The sequence below is a fragment of the Lissotriton helveticus genome, chromosome 3_1 (genome assembly GCF_964261635.1).
Source record: "Lissotriton helveticus chromosome 3_1, aLisHel1.1, whole genome shotgun sequence".
Classification (NCBI taxonomy): domain Eukaryota; kingdom Metazoa; phylum Chordata; class Amphibia; order Caudata; family Salamandridae; genus Lissotriton; species Lissotriton helveticus.
Genome location: NC_136061.1, coordinates 112386624 through 112410397, shown reverse-complemented (window position 1 = coordinate 112410397; position 23774 = coordinate 112386624). Strand labels below are relative to the sequence as shown.

General features: G+C 44.2%; 1 protein-coding gene across 1 annotated transcript in view; it reads left to right on the top strand.

Annotated features, from left to right (window-relative positions):
- PITPNM3 (PITPNM family member 3) overlaps positions 1-23774 on the top strand; it is a 1384705-nt gene that overhangs the window by 1180590 nt on the left and 180341 nt on the right. Inside the window, exon 10 of the mRNA XM_078679323.1 lies at positions 22416-22613. Within this exon, the coding sequence (XP_078535449.1) occupies positions 22416-22613 (198 nt within the window). The remainder of the gene's footprint in view (positions 1-22415; positions 22614-23774) is intronic.

Below are 23774 nucleotides of genomic sequence, written 5' to 3'. Positions count from 1 at the left end.
CTCTTGTTTTCAATATATCACATATACATAGAGGAGGCTATCTCAGTTGTCTCCTTTTGAATTGTTGACTTTTCTCACTACCCATGTGATAGTCCCTCCTCAAGGCTTTTCTGTCTCAGTGTTCTGCTCAGTTGACTTGTATTCTTCCACTGCGGATGATGCCTGCATTCAGGTAACTACTCTTTTCTTTTACTTTCCCCACTTCATGGGAGTCCATCTGTTTTTTGCAACTCCTCCTCCTGATTTATTATAATGGCCACCCCTCTTCAACATTTGCACTTAGGCAATTGGGTAATAATACTTGTTTCCCAGTGGCCCATGAGTTCAGATTTGAATTGCCATTCAATGTAACTTTGCAACTATGTCTCCAGTCGTTTTTTATTTGTGATCCCCACCAGGGCTTCCACTGGTGGACATGCCTGCGTCTTTATTTTACTCGCTTGTCTAACACATACAACTACTGCCAAGGCTGTCCCGCACCCCGTACTTATTCCAGCCGCGGAGTTCACCACTCACTTTTTCGGCTTCTCATTACAATTTAATATAGTAAAATAGATTGTTTGACGAACTGTATCAGTTTCATATTTGATTGGGTAACTTCTCGTGCTTTCCCAAAATTGAAGTTTGTAGGTTTTGCCCTCAGAGAGCTTTCAGTTGTTTGTTGTTGTGGACAACACTAAAGATTACAGTGGGCTTTGGGTCAGCCCTTGCTCTCAAATAATAAGCTTTCGAGACAATATAGTTGCTTGCAATGTATTCATTGGCTTTCCTTCTTTTTTATTATAAATTCCAGGAGGGCCTGGCAGCTGACAAGATAAGTACTACATTTTGTGCACTTTTTCCACACTTTTTCACTTGTTTATTATCATTTAAATTTGCCGTTCCAAGGTGGCCATCTGCTGTGTTAGAGCAGTAAATTGTATTTGTGTGCCATGCTGAAATGTCCAAAACCTCCCTAGGGCCAACAATTGTGTTCATCTCAAGTGGCCAAATCTGCAATCCAATGAGCTGGTTGATGAAAATCAATACCATTGAATGGTACTTGACGGTAGAGATACCGTGCTCTTTGCTCTAATTATTCGATGATCTTAGAACCATCTTGGAACATGGGTGATCGGCCACTCTGGTCCTACTTGATCTCTCTAACGCTTTTGACACTGTCTTTTATTCTGCACTCATCCAATGCCTTACAAACTTCAGAGTGTGCTGCTTGGCTCTAGAGCGGCTTACATCTTTTACTGCAGAGCGATCCAACTGTGTTTCCTTATCTCCTTTTCACTCTGGTAACTTTAATTTCTTTTGCGGCGTTCCACAGGGATCCTCTCGCAGCCCTACCAAGTTTAATATATACATCACTCTGTTGGCAGCTTGATTAGATCTTATTCTTTCTACAGCATGTACTATGCTGACGGTGCACAGATTATTGTTTCCATCTTGGGCAACCTCTGCAATACGTAGAATCATTTCTCATGCTGTACGTAAGCAGTTTTAGCGTGGATGAATCGCAGTTTCTTGAAATTGAAATCTGACAAGACGTAGATCTTGTTACTTGGCTACCAATCATCTGGTTGTTCCTCTAGTTGGTGGCCTTCTGAGTTAGGTCCCATCCTCATCCCAGCTCCCGGTACAAGTAATTTAGAACCTGATTTCAAGTTTGGCAGATGGGTTACTCAATTACAAACGATATCCTGTCTGCTGCATTACAAATGCCATTGGATATAATCTGCTTGTAATACGGTGGACGGATACCCATTGTGTTTGTGGCAGAGTCACCCATCTGCCAAACTCCATATCAGGCACTTAATGAATTTTTTTGATCTAGTCTATATTTTAGCCCCCCCGCACTCCCATCCACCGATCTCGGTTGTTTCGTTTGGTCTGCACAGTTCTCTGCTTTCTTTATTTGTCAGCTCTGGAAAGGTAATTCATGCTCAAATTACCATCTATTTATCTTGGCCTCCATGCTTATCTTATGGGTAGGTTTCAAGTCATACAGAATGCTGCTGCACAAGTGATGTTTTTTATAAATCGTTTTTATTACAAAAACATGAAACGACAATACAATAAAAATATCAACATAAAGAAAAAGAGCAATCGTCATAATGAACATATCACATAAATTAGACACATCGTACATATGATCAATCATTTCAAGAGACACATTACAATTTATGATATGGACACATAATGGCGTTAGATCCTTAGAGTGACTCCTTGTCCATATTGTATGGGCGTCATCCTCAAAGGGGGTACACAGAAATCCCCTGCTTTCGTTCCAGGGGCCCCACATTTTAGTCCATTTTCCTGGGCATCCTCTGCTCTCATATATCACCCTCCTCTCGTATATCACCCTCTCGGCCTGCATGCACCAGTCCATGTCCTCCGCCCAATCTGCGTGCCTAGGCACAACTCCCCCCTTCCATGTTCTAGCTTTATTATGCTTTGCTATGACACAGCCCAAAGAGACCATTAGTTGTTTGGTGGCACAAGTGATTTTTAATCTTTCTCAGAGAGAGTCTCTTTGTCATCTTCTACCCCACCCACATTGGTTTCGGGTGCAACAAGAATGCACATATAACGCTCTATATACTCGAACTCTACATTCCTCTTGTGTTAATCTCTTGTATGCCCTTGCGGTTACTAGAAGCCATATTGAAGGTTTCTCTCTTTTTCCTATGGGACTGCAAGAAATTTGTAATTCCATACTTCAGCCTCTCAGAGTTTCCTCTACGTATTTTTTTTGTGAGTAAAAACATCAAGGCCTGGCTGTTGAAAGATGCTAAATATATCTACTGTTGCGCTCTGTTCTTCATTCTTTCTAGTACCCAGGTGCCCCTTGTTGGGTTAACAGATTGCATTTTACAGGTGTTATTCATTCATCCGTAAATAGATTTTAAATATTCCTTTTACATTTGAAGATAGGAGAAATGTAGTATTTTATTTTCCTCTCAGTGAGGCTGAATTGATAAGATTCTTTACATCTCCTTGAATGGGTATATCTTGTTTTGCGTATAATATTCGATATTTATATTTGATTTTCTAAATCTTTTTGAGATTTTACATATTATGATTTTCTCCTCTTATCTCTCGGATTTTGTAAATGTTACGTTCCTTATTCCTTTAGTGTTGTTTTAGTATCTTTGCCCATATCACACATGCATTATTCTGAGTAAAACACAGCTGCTTGAGACAAACTACCATGTGATCCAGGATATTTTCACAGAAGCATATTTATGTTTTAGGAATCAGATTACTTGAACTTTGAGAGATCTCGGTGACAGCTCTCAGACATTGATCAGCCTCTCCGATAGCTTAACAATCATAATTCATACAAATACCATAAGAAAGCACTTCAAATGTTTCTATAGAAAATGATTGATGCAAACTCTGTGGGCCTGAATGAAAAAGGTATCTTAGACTTTTGAGTGTAAATTCACTCCAAAAGTCCAATTTACACGTCGCCACCAAATTTTATAGATTTGGGGGCTAATCCCAAACTACAGGGGCTATTAGTAAAGGTATCTGACACTTTTACTTGTGAGTAATATGCACGTGTAATTTACTCTTACACATTTGAGTAACTTCCCATTTGGATTTTTGTGAATAGCCATAAGTTATAAATTTACTCAAAAGTGTAATTATCACTTTGGTGTGGTTAGTTAATCACATGTTCTAAGCTATGCAGTGTTGTGTCAACCTGCTTCATATACTGATATATTAAATAGCTTTGCATCTGTAGCACTAGAGAATAGAATGAGGCAATGGATCAACCAACTTCAGTCATTGGCTCTATTGTAACATGCCAATGACTGGTCAATTTTGCCTGATGACTTGAGCAAATCTGTCTAAAAAGTGACAGGGCAGGTGGGCCAATATGTGACATTTGCCAATGCTTGTTTCCTACTAGTCCTTATTCTTTTTAAGTCTGGCTTGACAGGGCAGCAGTCTGCATACCTATTGTTACCAATTCTTTCAAATATATATAGAGTGGTCTTTGTCTCCACCCAGAGGACTGTTGCCGTTTCACCTGATGTTATTGGCTGTTTTATCTATCATTCTGTCGCCTATGGTACACTTCCATAGAATTAAATCAGGTACGATTTTAGGTCGCAAAAGTGTACAGAATGATCACGTTATATTATTTATCTTATACTGGCACAGTATATAGAAAGCAATCCTGTTTTGCTTATATAGTCAGAAATCATGTCAATCTCTCACGCATGCACAATATGTTTACTGACTTATAGACACACATGCTTAAGGACACATAAAGCAACTGCTGAAAACAATAAAAGAATTGGTAAATTCATTAGGTCTGTCATTAAATTGGTAATTTACAGAATTAAATGCATAAACAGACAGTGAATTTGCATACAGTACCACATTAATCCCAGACCTACTGGCTTTACCAATGCTTGTTTATTTGTTAAGTAATCGATGTGTGTTTAATCTATGTCTTCGGTTTCTGTGCTTCACATCCAATAGTATATTCTGGTTGTGCTAAAAAGATATATATAAACCTTTGATTCTCCTTATAGGAAAAATAAGTGGTGATACCTCTTCTAAGAGCAACTGCCGACTAGAAACACCAGTAGTGGGTTAATGTGTCAGAACACATTTGACAAAAATATAGTGTGAAATAAATATTGTTTACAAAAATATTGTCTCATTGATTTTAAATTATTAACTCCAATCTGGTGATATTTTTAACAATATTTGTAACAATATTTAGTACACAATAGGGCATATTACCAACCAATAGAGATAATTTTTGTCTCTAACTTGTTTATCGCAGATAACCCTTGCTATTAGCAAGGTTTATCGCAAATGCGATAAAAAACGGCCGCAATGCATGAATATCGCTGAAAAGTCAGCGATATTCATGCATTATCGAGCAAATGCTCTTAGCCATGTTATCCACCTCCCGTTGGATAACATGGCTAAGAACTGCTCCTGGGCAGGTGTTAGCTTTTGGAGATATTCGCGCTTAGCGCGAATATCTCCAAAAGTTGGTAATAGGAGATAGCGATGTTAGCGACTGTTTCCATTTGCTAACATCTTGGCACGCCCACTTTGCATGTTATTAGTGATAAATATCACTGACATGCAAAGCGGGGCCCAAGATGGTCACTATCTCCTATTAGCTGTCGCTAACTGGTGTTAGCGACAGCTTGGTAATAGGGAGATAATTTTATCTCCTCTTTCTTGGCTTTTAAAGCCAAAAAAGCGGAGATAAAGCCGTTGATAATATGCCCCAATGTTCTTTTGGCTTACCTCTATACTGTACTCCTAAAATGATATGCAATGGCTATTTTTCTAATGTAACAATTTAATTGCACTTATATGGCTGCCACATTCATGCAGCGGCTTGTTCTACTTCTGTTACTTTGTGGCATAATCTTGAAATGAAACGGAAATAAATATTGCCACAACAGTGTGCCAAGAACAGACCAGACCTATTGGCTTTGCCAATGTTTGTTGTATTTTTGTGTCCTTTCATGCCCTCTGCTAAGCACGTGCTATCACAGCCCTCATACTGTAGCCGAATAGGTTCCTTGGCAGTCCTGGAACGCAGCCGAGCAGAAGGAATAAGCCGCGTGAGAGCCGCGCGCTTCCACTCGACTGGCTCCGGCCTGCTGCTCCGGATTAGGCGTCACCGCGCGCAGCTGCATTATCAATCCATCCGGAACAGGGATGACCTTGTTCTTCAGGCCTGGGCGGTTGGGAAACCCACGCTCACTGTAGCATCCTGCTACAATAAACACAGTCACATGTAATTATCTAAACTGGAGCTTTATTCTGTACATCTTGTTCATCCCCTGTTCCTACTCTAACTGTCCCTGGTTCCTGTTCTCCGGCTCCTCCTGTTCCTGCTCCTCCCTCTGACTCCACCCCCCAACCACTAGACTGCATCCCACAATACTACATCTCCCCCTTTCTTAACAAACTGAGCTTAATGTCCTCAGTGTTCGTAGTTCTTCAATCCACCACACAGGTCGGCGGACAGCCTGTTCTTCAAGCCTCAGTAGTGTTGAATCCGCGGTGGGCTTGACTTTGGTCGATCTTCCTGTTGTCTTAGTCGGGGCATTCTTGATCACGTTGCGTGTGAACTGTCTGCTCTCACCTTCCGCAGTCAGCATGTCTCCTTCCAGTGGTGTAGCTACTGTTAGTTCAGATGCTCGATCTCTTTCATGAGTGAATAATGTTCTGGTCCTCTTCCGAGTACCCGCATCTGCTTTTACTTCCGTTTGTCTTGTCCGGTTGAGGGCAACACTGTCCCCCAATTCAGGGTCATGTATATCAGACAGTGTGGGGCTATCTGAGGAGACTGTCTTGGCTTGATTCGATGACTCATTCACAGCCTCGGGTTGTCTGGCCGACTCGTGAGCCGTCTGTGCATAGGCATGTTTCTCTCTCGTCTGATGGTCACTCTTTACTGACGCGTCCGGTTTTCCTTGCGGAGTGACTGGCTGGTCCCTTCCCGTCCGTTGACCAGGGTCCACTGTCTCTGTTTTCCCTCTGTAAGTCCTTTGAGTCAGCCTCGCGGACCCCTTCAGGGGTGACGGTGTCTGATCTGTGTCCAGATATACTTGTGACTGACCTGGCAGGTTGTCTTGTGGCATGACTGAGTGTTCAGAGTCCTTTGGTTCCATGGTGCGTTTGGGTGGTTGACGCCATGACTGTTGTCGGGACCATGACTCGGTCAACTCACGGGACTGAACAGACGAGCCCTCTGGGTCAGAGAAGTCTCTTGTCGACTTCCAGGATCGGACAGACGTGCTCTCTGAATCAGAGAAGTTTCTGGCCATACTCCTTTTGAAGCGTTCCTTTGAGGGTGTATCGGGTACTGGATGTCTGAAATAAGTGGGCCGTGACACATTGTTCGTTGACTCAGGGTTGTCTTTAAAACGATTCTCCGGGCGCCTTCGTCGACTTGTCTTTGCCATTGTTTCATCTGAGAAGTTGCTCAACAACCACGTGCTTGTTCTTTGTGTTTGCTCTTGAGATTTTCCATCTTGGCCTTTCTCACATGTCAACGACGTCTTCTCGGTTTCTTCTTCGTCCCCAGTGTCATTGATGCATTGGTCTCTTCCTGTTCGTTGTTGGGGAGGGTCAGTTCGTCTTATGTGACTTATTTCTTCTTCCCACTTGTTTGGTGCTCGGATACCCATGATGTGGGTGTGATGTGTTCTTCTGCTGGATGATGTTCCTTCAGACTCATCTTCACAACTTGACGAAGAGTGTTCCTGCGCCGACTTCCAGTTTTGACCATTTTGAGCTCTCCTTCTATAGTTTGTCTTCCTTACTCTCTTGTTGTGTAAGTTGCCATCTTGTCCAGGGGTGCGACCTGTCCCACTTGACGCTCCCTCCTCGTCAGACTTTGAATGACATCTTGAGGGTGACGAACTCCTTGAGGTTGTCCTTTGACTGGTTGACTCGGAGTATTCCTTGTCACTGTGTCTCTCCCGTTGGTCAGACTTTGAATGACATCTTGTAGGTGAAGAACTCCTTGAGATTGTCCTTTGACTAATTGACTCAGAGTACTCCTTGTCACTGTGTCTCTCCCGTTGTCTTTTCATTGGTCTGCCTTCCCTCTCTCCTTTTTTTGTTTTGTCTGTTTTCCGAGTTTCGTATGTCCAGGCATCTTGATAATTTGCCCTCCGATTCGGGTCCTTTGCTCTGTCTCTTGCCTTGACGTGCATTCCAATTTCAGCCTTCCTGATGATTTCTTCTAGCGACCACTTTCCTCGCAAGATCTTGAGCCTTGTGTCGGGGTTTGCGCAGCCTTCAATTATCCAGAGTCGAACTGCATCCTCGTTCGTAAAGGTGTTGAAGTGGCAGCCTTGTACCAGGTTTCGCAACCGAGTGATGAAGGTTGGCAATGGTTCACCTGGTTCCTGCCGAGCTGTGTTGAAAGTGATGCGCTCTTGATCCACTTCCGCTTGTGCGGAGAGACGGGCACATAGCTTTTCTTGGAGTCTTTTATAGATTTCCGTGTCTTCTTTGGAAAATGTTTCGATTGGGCATCGGCCCTCGGGACCCACCAAATGGAGGAGCAGCATTAGACATTTCCTCTCTCTTTGTTCACCATTGGCGTCCAGGAAGTCACCCAATGTCGCCAGCCATTTGTTCTGTTCAAGACACAGGCTCCAGGTATCATACTGCATTCCCGGGGGTGGTGCTCTGAAACAAGGGTTGCGTCGTTGTGCTACTTCTTCCTTCGCCATGAGAAGAGTATTCTGATTGATTGTATTCGGGCGGGTTGTTCACTCGGCTTCTCGTAGTTTTTAGTTAATCCTCTTTGGTCGAGGCCTTGGGTCTGGTCATCTGCTGGGGCGTTACTAATCCTTGCAACCACCACCGTATGCGCCAGTGACTAGAACTTGGATTTCCTGCGTTCCGAGATGTCCACTATCCAGCCGCACTGTGCCAGTCACAGGGCTCCTTCTCTTTTCGAATCGCGTGCTAGAGGCAGGTGGTTATTGACTCTTCCGCAGTGAGGCTAGTGCAAGTCCTTTAGTCACCTCCGTGTATGTTGCGCTTGTTTCTGGGACCGTCCTTCGCAGTCTTGCCTTCATCCGAACCTCGTGCGGTTCTGTCCAGCAGCTCCTCCCCTTTACGCTCTGCGGTGTGCGTTCACCATCACCTTTGTAGGTGCTCGTGCTGGTTCGCTGATTCTTGCCAATGTTTGTTTATTTGCTTTTTTCAGTGCTTGTTGGTTTCTATTCGCCACTGCTTGTTCGTTGGTTCTTGACAGTGTTTGTTTCCTTCTATTGGCCAATGCTTGTTTTATTTCTATCGCCAATGCTTGTTTTATTTCTATCGCCAATGCTTGTTTGTTACCAATGCTTGTTCACTTTGCTTAATGCCTGACTTCAAAATGGCCGCCTATTGACCACACAGGGTATGTCCTTAAAGCCTGCCTGACTCAAAGATGGCCGCCGTAGCTGTCTGCAGGCACTACTTTCTTTCACTGCATTCAGCCCTTTTTCTTCACCCAGGACTCACCGGCAGTCGTCTTCAGGAGTAGCACCCTCCAGATCTAGCTCCCTCTGGTCACCACTGCAGTCAGGTGAGGTTGGGGTGGGCTCCCGCCTCACTTTGCAGGGTCCTTCGGCGGCGGCGTGCCAAAACCCACGCATTCGGAGTGAGGTTTTTCCGACGCCGGGCTCCAGATTTACCGCGCTCAGCAGCGCTTGACAGTGGACCTTCGCAGGGGCAGTCCACACCAGGAGGCACTCTCTTTCGGCCACAGCAGTCCTCAGGTGAGCTTGGGGTGGGCTCCCAGCTCACTGTTACAGTTCCCGCTCTCACTTACGCCGACAGCATGCCAAACCTCACGCATCGGGCGTGAGGTTTTCCGATGTCGGGATTCTTCGAGCTCCGTTCTGAGCTCAGCTTACGTTGCGTTCGTTGGCGCCTGCCAGCGGATCCTCCAAGGGCACTTCCTTGTACCTTGGGTACCTCTTCTTCGCTGTGGGGTGCAGAGCAGAGTCGGGGTGGGCTCCCGACCTCTGTTTCACTTGGGACACGCCAAATTACACGCATCAAGCGTGGGTCCCGTTTTTGGCGCGATGAAGCGTTTCTTTCCTGCCGACGCTCTGGCGCTCGTTTTTCAGTCCCTTCAGACCTCTGGCAATCCCCTGGCTCTGGGGAGAGGGTCACTCACTGCCGGCCTTTCTTCTTTAGACGGCAGCACGGCTCCACACAGCAGCGTTCTTCCTCCTTAGACACTGCACAGGACAGGGTGCTCTTGATAGGGTTCTGGGGCACTGGACATGCCTATCCCACCCTCGTCGCCAGTTGTAGCATCCTGCTACAATAAACACAGTCACATGTAATTATCTAAACTGGAGCTTTATTCTGTACATCTTGTTCATCCCCTGTTCCTACTCTAACTGTCCCTGGTTCCTGTTCTCCGGCTCCTCCTGTTCCTGCTCCTCCCTCTGACTCCACCCCCCAACCACTAGACTGCATCCCACAATACTACACTCACTTTTCGGAACAGCAGGAAGCTGACGCGTCAGGCATGGGCAGGGAAGTGAGTGAGGTGAAACATGGACAGCAGTGGAAAAGGACAGACTATTATAAACTTGCACCTCATGCTGTTTCCTTAAATTCAAATGTACGCAGATTTATGACTTTAATGTTAACTTCACATGGGTTCTGATCATTCTGTCGCGTCCTTTCACGGTGGGTTTGTTTATATCTAAATGATGAGTGGCGCCTCCTTTTACAGACATTGAAGCCCTGGCTTCCACCCACTTTCTTAATTCTGAGGGAGGGGGAATGGGGGGGGGGAATAGGAGTTAAATCATCTTGCTATATCCACTTCCGTGAACGTGAATTTAAAATCCAGTAACACCTGAAGCTACCCTTCAGACAAGGGGCCTCATTTATGAAAAGTGAGGCATCGCTGCGTGAAAACAGCGATGCGTCCTCCTTGCGACACCAATGATGCGTCATATTTACAGTATGACGCATCATGTCGCAAGGAGTTACAGATACGTCAGTATTTCTGACGTATCTGTAGGCGCAAAAGTCACGCATTGCTGGGGTGTGTCACAAAAGTGACGCAACTCCAGCAATGAGTCCTTTCACATGGGGCAAGCCCCATGTGAAAGGGCCTGCGTCAGTCTTACGCCTGCTGTGAGGCAGGCGCAAGATTTTGACGCAACAGCGTCCTAAAAGTGACGCAGTGAAATCTCATAGATTTCACTGCGTCACTATTACGAGGCTTTTTGCGGGTGAACGCCCCCTCTGCATACATTATACCTGACGCAGGTATAATGTAGCGCAGGGGTTTACAAAGTGACGCATCTGCTTAGATGCGTCACTTTATAAATAGTGCGCAAAAAGTGACGCATCGGAAGCGCAAAACTGACGCAAGGCCTCATAAATGAGGCCCAAGGAGTTTAAGAATGCATAAATGGAATGAGGACGAAAGACGTAATGAGGTTTATTTCTTGTAATACCTTGTAATTCGAATATTGTTGCTGTGTTCTTGCTTCCCTCGTTTTAAACAAAACTAACTAAACGAGGATGTATCCAAGAAAACACATCGGTCTGCAGCATGACTACATGAAACACTCATAGGGCCTTCTGACTTTGGCGGTGCGAGCCGCCACGCCGGAGCCCTGTTCCCGCACCTCCAAAGCCATAATTAGACCACTTGCCGTATTCCGACTGGATTCCAGGTCAGGCGGTCCTGCAGCAGCGGGCCCACGACTTGGCCTGTTTAACCCCTTGGCAGTGGCGCGGCGCCACTGCGCTCCTGACAGAACCACGCCGTCATGAGTCACGGACGACGTGTGCTCATGACAGCGCAGTTCCGTCGCGGCCTTGCCCACTCATTAATTTGCCCGCACAGGCGGGTAATTAATGCCGCGTGGGCGGAGCGGCAGCTGCATGACAAAACCACACCGTCATGAGGACACGCCACCCGTGGCTCATGACGGCGTGGTTCCGTCATGAGCAGGCAAGGGGGGTTAAAGGTTTATGGGAGATCCATAACAGGCACCATAATGGGAACGTCATTGCAGGTTCCTGCAGGGAATGGACTGTCAAGTCCATGTTCTGCAGGAACTGAAGGTGCATGTGCCCACCTACATGCATCCCCTAGCGCAGTGGCAACAAGGGGCCCTGTAGGGCCTTCTTTGTTTCTTCTCTGCCACACTTTTCATGGTGGGCTCACTGCTATGAAAAATATGATAGCGCGGATACTCATAATAAGCTTGGCAGGCTGGAGTGCCCCGTCAAGCATATTACGGCCTCAAGACCGCTGTAGTGCCAATGTGCTCCAACCGCCAAAGTATTAATGGGGGGGTCAGTCTGCTGTTATGGCAGTGCCCGCACTGCCACCGTGGTTATGTCGGTCCAATGGACTAATATAGCCATAATAAAACCCATAAACACCTCCTTGCTGTAACACTCCTGAAAGATTTTATTACGTAACATCAACAAACAAAATGTGCACCATAGAAAAGGACATGTTGAGGCCCAACATGTGGCTGCCCAGCAAATATCTAATAAAGGGACCCCCAGATCCAGAAGTCCATGATGCTATATTGAACTGACCCTGAAATAGAAGAAGCAAAACAACCTGTGCTACTGTATACGCCTTGGAAACGAGGGAGCAACTTTAGCAGCAGGCCTTGATTTAAGTTTGGTAGAACTAAATGAGCAAACAACACTTAACAAGTGAAGCAGGATGCCATGAAGTCGAGACAAGACAGCCCTGTGTACACCAAGACCAAATACAAAGGTAGCCTGGAACTGTACACCCAACGTAGGAACGGCCACCTGATGCTCCAGATGACAATTAGAGAGAACCTTGGCAGAAAGGAAGGGCCAGGGCATACAAAAAGAGCATTAGGGAGAACCGTCAGCTGCTTCAAAAAGGTATGGCCACCAAGAAAACAAACCCACAAGTGAGAAGACCTGTTGGTGCCTCCTCAGGAGGCTCATATGGAGAATGCTGAAGACTCAACAAAACTAAGGGCCGATTCACAAAAGTAATCTGAGACAAAATCCTAACTTTACGACTTTCGGTATTCACACAGGGCATTTAGGAGTAGTAATGTTAGGAATTCTAACTTTTTAGGAGTTGTAAAGTTAGGACTCCTAACTTCACTACTCCTAAATGCCCTTTCTGAATACCGAAAGTCGTAAAGTTAGGATTTTGTCTCAGATTACTTTTGTCAATCGGGCACTAAGTTCAAATATTGTTCCCATGTCACTACCTACAACCGTATCCAACCTCAATAAACCACACAGTAATAGTGTCCTATGTTGCTATTCTGCATTTGCTAGGAAGTACATCTCCCACCAAAATTGAGTGTTTTATCCTTTTACCTTTGTATGAGCGAAATTAAAGAATTTATATGTATATAGGTTTGTGAAAGGTATAAATAAACACCAGGGATACCGTTGACAGCCATCCATCTGTTCCAAGTAAGGTACCGATTAATAATATCTCAATTAGGAACCTGGGGAGAAATGGGGGAAAGGTTAAGATACTGTAGACACTGGTTCAGAATAGAATCAACAGCAACTTCGGTACTTCATGGAACCACCGCATGGCTTCCATAAGAAGAGAAGAGACATACGTAGTCAGTTGAGTTTGCAATCCTTTTAAATTGGTGCAAAGCAGAAGACACTTAAATCTGGCCACTGCGGGTTACCCTTCTCTCGATGAAAGCAGGCTCTGATGAACCTGGTCCTACCAGGAATCCAGAACCCCAGCAAGCCGAGAAGGATATGAGGGAGACCGTAGGGGTGCAGTGGTGTCTATAGAACCAACTAGAGTAGAACACATAGTGAGGAACAGGTGAGGTCAGGTAGCCGAGACGCCACAGGAGATATTTGTGGACTGCTGACACCGGGCCGAGGAATGTGAAGGAATCCAGCATGGAAAGGAAGGGAAGTGGGAAGGAGGAACCGGGGAACAGAAAACAACCAACTATAAGAAATGCAAGACTAGGTGACCAACTGATGTGGCAGTGGAAAGCTGAAGTAGCTAGGGCCATACAACTACTCGGTATGTGCAATGAGTTCATATTCCGCTTGTATCTCACGTCACCTGAGGAAGGCTCACCGCTGACCCAGAAGTGTTACCTCTACCATACATGTTCAGTTTGTCAATAATTTGCATGTCTGGCCTTCCAGGTACTCACACAGAGGTCTAAACCCTCTGCGGGCCCCTGATGGTACTATAATTATTTCCTCCTTTGAAACAGATTTGGCCTTATCGATAGAGGTGAGCACAGTGTGCTCTCGAACCACCATATCAAGATGAACTTTCATGGTAAGATCGCCTTGATGAATCAAGTATGTCCTGTGAATTCCAATGACAGAAACAAAAGATAGATTAATTGAAAACACATAAATATTTCTCAATATACCCATTATGTCATAAAAGAATATTGCACTCAAAAATTAATGAGAATATATGACTTGGCTGCCCTATGCTCCCTTTATCCAGTGGTGCTCTGCTGGCGGATTAGTGGAACATCCGTAAATCTAAGGGAGAGGTAGCTGAAACGTTTAAAAAAAGGATTTAGGAAAGGTAAGTGTGCAGTTATGGAAATGCCATAATGGAAGGTGTCATCAGTCACACAGGTGTGTCCCTAATCTACAGAGATAATACCATCCGTGAAACGCTCCAGAGATTGCATGAATTATTACAGTATTCGGAGAGCATTCATTAGGTTTCATTTCACACATTTAATGCACAGACTTCTTAAACATAATCTGCAAAGACACGTCCATAGAGAGAAAGACGTACATTTAATACATGGTTAATTATAAGATTAAACCCATTATAATACAAAGAAAGGGATTATTTCCCGGTAAAGTCTATGTAGGATGGGATCCTGTATTTCAAAGTGCAGCTTCCACTGCTCATGAGGCGAATAAAAGCATATAATCAGGTATTAAGGTCAGTATATTATTATCATTTAGAGGAGCCATCCGCAGCCGGTAATTACCCCTTCAATGCAGAGTGATGATTGCAACCTGACACCTCTCAGTTCACTTCATGAGCTTGTAAGACTTGAGAGGTCATCAGCGTTCAGTTTAACAAAAGACATCTCTTTCCATTTGCATCCCACACTGTCCTTACCCTGGAGTGGTACTCGCTTCAGCTTTGGCCATCTTATGAGCTCTTCTGCAATTTGGGCTTACAAATTGTTTTTTTTTTCAGAGATTAGGTCAGTAATATACAATCTAACAAAAAAGTTTTTAAAAAAAATTAATAAGGAATCCAACTTTGTCCTTTCATTTGAGCTGTTCGTTGTTGGGTGCTGCCATCTATTACGCATGAACCTTTATTAGTGAGACTGTGAATCCTCGTTATTGAGTACATGGGTGATGCATGTTATCCACAGTGAATACCTGGTTGGGTGCCGAAGGGGGTCTGTGGTAATGGAGAACAGAGAGTACATGTTTGAGCAGATCTGAGCGTTCACAAAAGGGGAGATCTTCAATGGCTCCTTTAGGCGCATGAGTATTAAAGTGGCATCTGGTGACGGCGACCTGAGAGTACTTGTTAGACGTCCTATCGATCCTTCGGGTAATTGGGATGGGAAGCCTTTGAATATGTGGTAATGGAGATCTAGGAGTGCAGCAGAGAGGAGACATCAGATGGATCTTTCAGGTATGTAGGAGGGGAAGCCTTAGAACATGTGGTATTGGAGACATCCGGTAGACTTCAGGTATGTAGGAGGAAACCTTAGAACCTGTGGTAAGGAAGACCTGGGAGTGCAGCAAATAGGATATATCGGGTGATCCTTCAGGTATGTAGAAGGGGAAGCCTTAGAACCTGTGGTAATGGAGACTTGGGAGTGCAGCAAATAGGAGACATAAGAGTGAACCTTCAGATATGTAAGAAGGGAAGTTTTAGAACATGTGGTAATGGAGACCTGGGAGTGCTTAGCAGAGGAGATATTGAAGTGATGCTTTGGGTGTGTAGTAAAAGAGGTCTTAGAATGGGTGGTATCAGAGATTTAGGAGTGGTTGGAGAAGAGACCACCTTTGTGACCATGGAAGGAAAGATATTCGAGCCATCCTCTGTGTGCAGAGGAGGGGAGGCCATAGAACATGTGGTAACTGGGACACAAGAGTGTTCGTGAGGGGAGACATTTGAGTGATCTTTCGGGTGCAGGAGAGGGGAGGCCTTAGAAAAATTGGTAGCAAATGTATCAAAATGTAGGGGAGAGGAGACATTCGCTGGGTGCATAGAACGGTAGGCGTTGGTACACATGTGATATTGGAAACCTGAAAGTGCATGGGAGACGAAACTGAAGTGATCCTTCGGGTAAATATAAATTGTTGCTCAGATATGAATATACCTTTAAGAAATGAAAAGACAAGATTAATTTGGCAAAACAGGAACAAGTTGGTTTAATCAAACATTGAGGCCGGGAGAGTCTCGACAGAATGCGTCTGTGGAAAGTCTATCGGTGTACAAACTTTTGGCTGGTATTATATGCATCTCATGAGGAGCAATAAACCAATTTCTGCATTCTTGAAAAAGTATCTCAGTCGTATTATAACAAGTTTGAACATCTGATAAGGATGCAGTTATCTCCACTCGGGGAGAGCAAGTGTTGGCCAGTGTGTATGTGTGCAGATGTCCACGTGAGGAGCGCGCGATCACTACGTGTGTTGTACCTGTTGTGTCCTGATTGGCTGAGTGTTTCTATCTACATGTGGTATCTAGCTTTGTGGTATTTTTAGGAAATGCAAGCCTTTAGCCAAACCTGTTTTATTGAGGCCAATTGCCTCAGACCTGTTTGTAGTGCAACTATCTACCTGTGGGATCGATCAGGGTTTTCCCTGGTCGCACATTTGTCTTTGGGTTCAGAGAGGCCCCACCTGTGACCTGTTATTCGATAGGCGTGGGTCTGGGTTGCAGGACATTTCAGACCATGTATCTCTGACTCGGGGTTGATGGGAAGATCACCATGGATAAATCCAACAGCAATGATGCAAGTCACTGGATCTCCTTCAAATGTTATGGCAGTCACTGGTATCATTTCTATCAACATTGTCAACATTGTGTGTACAGTTGTTATAGCGCACATTGAGCTTGTCTGTACTGATATTGAAATAGTTCTATAAATCATGGCGTACATCAATATCGCTTTTAAAGGTAACAACATTGTCATTTGAGTATAGATTATGGCATACATTGACATTGCTACTGGTGATATCATTGCTGCTGCGCAGGCATAGATAATGGCATACATTCACATATTGTGTGGTAAAGGAGACCTGGGAGTCAAGGTGAGAGGAGATAGTCTGTCTATTCTCTGGGTGCATGGAAGAAAAGGCCCTAGAACGTATGATTAAGGACATATGTGAGTGTACAGGAATATTTGAGTGTGTGGAATGAGAGATGTTAGAAATTGGGTTAAGGTTTGACTAGGGTGTGATCTGTGGTCAAGCAGCAACCAACATCCCTGTCAGGGTAAGGCACAAGCAAACCCCAAATTAACCTGTGCTCAATCCTCTTGTAGCTTGGCACAGAGCAGTCTGGTTTAACATGGTAAAGTATTTGTGCAACACCACAAACAGTAAAACAGTGAAAACAACACACAAAAAGATCCCATCCCAGGTTAGAAAAACAGAGCATATTTTAATGAATCAAACAAGACCAAATGACAAAAATCCAATCAATAGAACCGGATTTATGATTTTCTTAAAGAATAAAGTGAAAAACAGCATTTAAATCATGCTTGTTTGTCTTAATCAGGGCTCTGTTATTGCCGGCATTCTGTTCAAGCACAATGTCCTCAAACATGATGAAGATAATCCCTTTCAGTGCTTTTGACATGGGATTTTCACACATTCCAAAATGGCCACACTTACGTGCCAGGTGCACGCAACAGTGGTCATCTTTTAAATGTTTTGTTAAACTTCATTTATAAAACCATTCATGAGCACACATAGGCAGCCATTTTTAATTGTTGTTCTATAACTTTAGTACCTAACTTTTAAAAGACAACCACCTGTTTGTGGACATGTGTATAAACAGGGCCGGCTTAAACATTTGTGGCACACATATTTTACAGAGACAATGCATGAATGTGGAAATCAATCTATAGGAAGTTTTAAATAAGACAATGAGTGCCACAAGGTCTAGGAGCCACATGTCATCCATACTGGTAGGCATTATATATTAAGGGTACTTCATCTGGAGTGAACAAAGGGGCAGATGTACTAAGCTTTCACGCAACACAGTTGCTGTGCTTTGTTGTAACAAAAGGAGAGACCACAACAGCGTTGTCTCTACCATGTTATTGTGATGTTGCTCATACCCCGTGCACTAGCTTACCTTAGGCTGTCTTGCACCAAAGCACACTTTTAGCACTTTACCTCTTTGCGTGCTGAACATTTATGCCTGCTACAAGGAGGTGTAATTTTATGATGCAAATCTCAGTCTACCAATGATAGTAGATGGGGATTACCAACAAAATCCATGGGTGGTTGCATGGGAATGTCACCCTGACACAAAGTAGTATAACATAGAGCATAGTATTACTTCACATTACTTTAGGGCTATTTTCCAATACTAGTCAGCATTTGCACTGGAGGTAAATTCCAAACAACACTTTGCACCAAGTTTATGTCACTTTTGTGATGCAAATCTGACACAGAATATTAGTAAATCTGTTCCACAAAGTCAGGAATTGAAAACTAGCACAGTAGTTGAGAATGTTTATGCTTATAAAATGTATCAATACCCAAAGAAATCCCTTTTATCAACCTTAGAATGCTGAAATATTGCGAAAAAAGCAAAAAGGTTTAAAACCTCTGCATTGCAGTTTGTATGCAACACTTTGATGGTGGTTCATAGCCCACTGTGCTACATTAGAAGGATTGTGAAGTGCAAGTGATCTCTGTGACCAAAGTACTAATCCACTGAGCCATCTATAAAAACCACCAATCTGTAATATCCGTGCTACATGTTGTGCTTTGCAACAGGAACATTAACCCTCTATACTACTTTAACATGAGCCTAAACGATCACTAGGCAAATCACAGATCTCTCCATCAAGTGCATTAATCACCAAAGTTAGCATGCTGTTGTTATTATCCCCTGAAAACTGCAGCACACACAGATCTCTGCAGGTTGCACTTAGCTCTTATCAGCCTGTCATTCGCATGGCGCTCCCTCGACCTTAGCGCCCAGTGCGAGGGCAACCGCCGCACCACCCCAAAGCCGCCACTGTGTATATGTGCACAAGCTCCCTTTTAAAAATGGTACTGTTAAAAAAAAATGTATTGTAAAAAAAAGTTGCACAACAACATTAGCAAATATCGTCTCGGGCAAAACTAACAGGCTTGCAACCAATGCCAGAACTATGGAATTGGCCAGTGTTTGTTCGTTCTCTTGCTGCCCCTCTGGGTTTTGAAATTATTCCCAGACCAGGGGCTCTCAGAGTCTGGCAGCCAGAGGGAAAGGACCCACTTTTTGCACCCCTGACATTCCCTCACACACCCTTAATCAAGCATCTGAGACGTGTACATCCTCAGAGACCTCCACCCTGCTCTCAGTGACCCGAAGCTGTTACTAAAATATCCCTAGCTCGCCCTCCGGCTCTTGGCATGCCCTTAGATCCCTCCACCATGAATCAAGTCAACACCAGACAGTCCTGAAGCTCTCCCAGCCAGCCCTGGGAAACCCTCAGACATAAGCTGCTGGTCTTCAGAGAGCTTAAGGAATCGCAAATTTGTGAGAAAAAGTGAATTTTTCAGAGAAATCGCAAATTACCACCAACTTCAAGTTGGTGGTAATTTGAGATTTCGCTGAGAAATGCACTTTTTTGCATGTTTTAAAGTGCCATGTGACGCACATACATGCCCTCAGGGCATGTATGTGTGCCATATATGCACAAATGCACATTTCAGGGATCCAACAGGGTGTCCTGTTGATGCTCTGGCACCCTTGAAAGTGCATTCTCAATTTGAGATTCTCTAATTGAGAATCGCAAATTGAGAATGTCTTCCAATTCATTAGGCCCATAGGAATGAATGGGGAGGTATTCCTTAATTGCAAATCGCAATTTGCAATTGGCAGTTAAGGAATATGTAGGATTCACAAAATTATTTGCAAATCCTTCATACATAGCGTTTTGCGATTCTCAAATAGCAATTCCCAAAAAATCGCTATTTGAGAATAGCAAAACCAAACTTTCATACATATGGCCCTATATCACGCAGCCTCGTGCAGGAAAGTGCCTAGTGATGGAGGCGAGGACTGAGAGCATTGGTTGTGGCCCAGCAGCACCTTCCAGACTTTACCTCCTTTCTTTGCTGTTTCATAGACCTCTTGACGTGGGCCTTACTTTGCCTTTTCCAACTTCACGAGCTCCTCGCGCAGTGCGAGACCAAAGCTGGCAGAGAATTGCTGCAATCTGCCTGATGCAAAACAATTTGGAATGCGTTTTCTATTATGACAGCCTCGCAGAAGGCTTTGAAATAATGATTTCATTTTGCTGCAAGTCATCTGTAATTTCAGATGTCAAAACATGTATGCTTACAAAATGGCTCACAATCTGGGAAAGAACTTGAAGGTGTGAAGAAAGGCACACTCTTTCTGCTCTGCCAGATGAAAATAGACTGCCTGATTAGTACCATTGCACAAACATTTACAGATGACAAACTTTGCACCATGGTTATTCTGCACCAACATTTTCCCCGGTACTGACTGAATGTATCTCTGACTGCTGCTTTTATTAAGATTACATTATTCAGCCGTCTGTGAAGCTGACACATCTACTGCCTGAGGTCTGTTAGAAAAACGGTCCAGCGTATTTGCTCACTAGCTTCGAGTCACATTTGGGGAACAACAATTTGGGGAACATTGAGGCTTTACCACGGGAGCTGGACATATTATAAGGGGCTGTTTTGTAAGTGTAGCCAGGCTGGTGCTTCGGCTAAATAGCCAACAGGATGTATCAGTGAATTGAGTACTTGCTGCTGACAAAGGCAGTGATGCGAAGGTGGCGAGGATACATCACAGCAAGGGAGATTGAGCCTTTCATCCTTCCGTGGTTGGTAACTCGACTGAGATGAATTGGGTAATAGTAACATCTGGTATTTATATTGGTTAAAATGGCAGAACTACAATATGAAACATTATATGACCAGGACACCTTAGCTGGAAAAGCTCTTTAACTGGCAGACTTCCTAGCCTGAGTAAATGTTCATGTTCACACCCAAGAGGCCTGCAGCATTTTGTTTAAGCTCTTGTTTATGCATTTAGGAAGTCTTAAATCCTGTCAACAGTGCACTGCAATAATTTAAGGGGAATTATTTGCAAAGCCTAGAAAAACTTTACAATAGGATTGAGATAATAGAGGCGAAACAGGCCCCTGATTATGAATACAAAACATACTTGGTGGCCCAAAAACATCTTAGAATCTAGAATGGCGCCTCGATCTTTAACCTTCTCAACACGCTGGAGGCAGGATGCAGGGATGAACAGATGAGGTGGGCCGACTGGACTACGGCAACTCCCTCTACGCCGGAACCACTGCCAAACTCCAGAAGAGACTCCAGCGGATCCAGAACGCCTCAGCAAGACTCATCCTCGACATCCCCCGACACAGCCACATCTCCGGACACCTGAGAGACCTGCACTGGCTCCCGGTCAACAAGAGAATCACGTTCCGACTCCTCACCCACGCTCACAAAGCCCTACATAACCAAAGGCCCAAGATACCTCAACAACCGCCTCAACTTCTACACTCCCACACGCCAGCTTCGATCGACCAACCACGCCCTCGCCGCCGTCCCCCGCATCCGAAGAGCCACCACAGGAGGAAGGTCCTTCTCCTACCTGGCCGCCAAGACGTGGAACTCCCTCCCGACCCACCTCCGCCTGACTCAAGACCACCTCGCCTTCAGGAAGCAGCTCAAGTCCTGGCTGTTCGAGCAGTAGTGGAACCCCCCCCTCCTCAAGTGCCTTGAGACCCTCCGGGTGAGTAGCGCGCTATATAAATTGTTTGATTGATTGATTGATTGGCCGAGATGTCTAAGCAGCTTTTGTGTTTATACTTTAATTATGGGGCTGATTCACAAAAGCACACATGATTACAGGAAGAAATACAACAGGAGGGCTATTTTATGTGATCTGACCTGCCTTTGAGAACTGGCCCCTGAAATATACAACTCCCTATTAGTAAAAGTGCAATGATGGCAAGTCCTTTATGTTTGTTTATATCCATTAATATGTATTCCAATATTTGGGTCTATTGGGCCTATGAAAGAGTATGTAACAGAGTACTGCAGAAATAATCATTTAGATGCTCCACTTTGTGAAGAGGCAGAGTTTAGGCTTGCTACCATTGAGCAGGTGACTGGATCCTGCGTGATCTGGGAACATCTGATGGCCATTGGATGTGCACTGATGTCAATGGTTCCTGCAGAGACAAAATGGGGACATGAGATATTATGCGAGAAAGGCGAAATCAAAGGATCAAATTGGTTTCTCTGTAATCTATCCCCTAAAACCTCTTTGAACCAATCAACAGTCTTTTGGGTGGCATTCGCTGCAATTACCAAACTTTCCAAAAGGAGGAAACGGTCTACAGTGTCGAAGACAGCACTTAACTATGAGAGTATTAAAAGAACAACTTATAAACAAAAATCACATATGCATGGTGGTCTGATGGGAGAAATTGAATATTTTACACTAGTTTTACCAAATGTCATTGAAAACGGTGGTTGAAAATCACACAAAAACCTGTTCAATCTTTGGAATGCAGCCAATGATGGGTTAACAATCTACTCGGAATGTAAAGCGTCTACTCACGCATCAATCGCATACAATATTAGATCACCATTCATTGTGCATTGTTAGTCACATGAATTAAAAATTGTGAACCTTTTGTTTCCGTCCTCAGCTGAAGCTATCCACAGCAACAGTTCTCTCTTCTTTGAGAACATGAATTCTAACACTACACCATGCTTGGACAACCCCCTTTCTCCAAGTGCATTACCAACACAATTGCAGAAGAAGGTCCGGCGACCAAGCCTCGTGAGCATGAACAGCGAAATATCGGGGTCGTCCGAGAGCCTACCCTCATCCAACCTCAACAACAGTAAGAACCCTGGCTGTGGCTTGTGGTATCAATGCTTTTGATTGTATTTGTATTTGGATGCAAATGATGATAACAAGGGGGCATATTACCAACGATTAGCAATATTTATCGCTAACTAGGCTTAGCAACAAATTTTATATCGCTAAGCATCGCCGGAAATTATCGCTGAGATAACGTGCTGTTAGCAACGTTTATCTTCAAAGCGATACATTTTCCGGCGATAGCGTGAATATCGCTGAGAATACAGCGATATTCACGCATTAGCGACAAAATGTTCTTAGCCATGTTATCCACCTCCCATTGGATAACATGGCTAAGAACTGGTCAGAGCAGGTGTTCGTTTTTGGCGATCGCGGGAATATTTCCATCGCTACGCCTGCCTTGCTAATAGGCGATAGACGTTAGCGACTGCTTTCAGTCGCTAACAGGTTGGGTATGCCCACTTTGCATGTCATTAGCGATAAATATCGCTGACATGCAAAGCGGGACCCAAACCGCTCGCTGTCGCCTAAAGCTGTCACTAACATTAGTTAGCGGCAGCTTGCTAATAGAGCGATAGAATTATCGCCGCTTAGTGGCCGAAAACGTCTGCTAAAGCGGCGATAATTGCCTATCGCCCTGCTTGGTAATAAGGTCTTTGTATATGAATGTAGTTTGATGGACTTTCAGTGATTGATTTTAATGTAGTCTCTGATGGTGCACATCTTGTGAATGTCATCACTGAGACAGTGAAAAATCCTGTGACTGTGGTCTGCGAGGATTTTGTGAATGGGGTCTGTAATGTAGTTTTACTTTTGTGAATTTACTCTATGATGTCAAGTAAATATGTGTCTGTACCCTGAGCCACAGTTGTAAACTTGTCAATGTAGTCCGTGATACAATGTAAATGTTTTGAGTTGGTTTCGGCCCCCCTGCAGTTAACCTTTTTAGTCAATTCGCCAAATTATCTATGTAATTCATTATCAACTTTTTTGTTGACAAAGTTCTGAAAACATCACAGTCTTTTAACAATAATGTATGTCCCTATCAGCCTTTGTACATCTATCATTCGATATTACTGTGCCTTTAGAAACTAAAACCGAGTCTGCCCTCTACCCCCTCGGTCCCTGCCCAGCCCATATTGTACAGAAGACTCCTGTCACTATTGGCCCATTCTAAGTC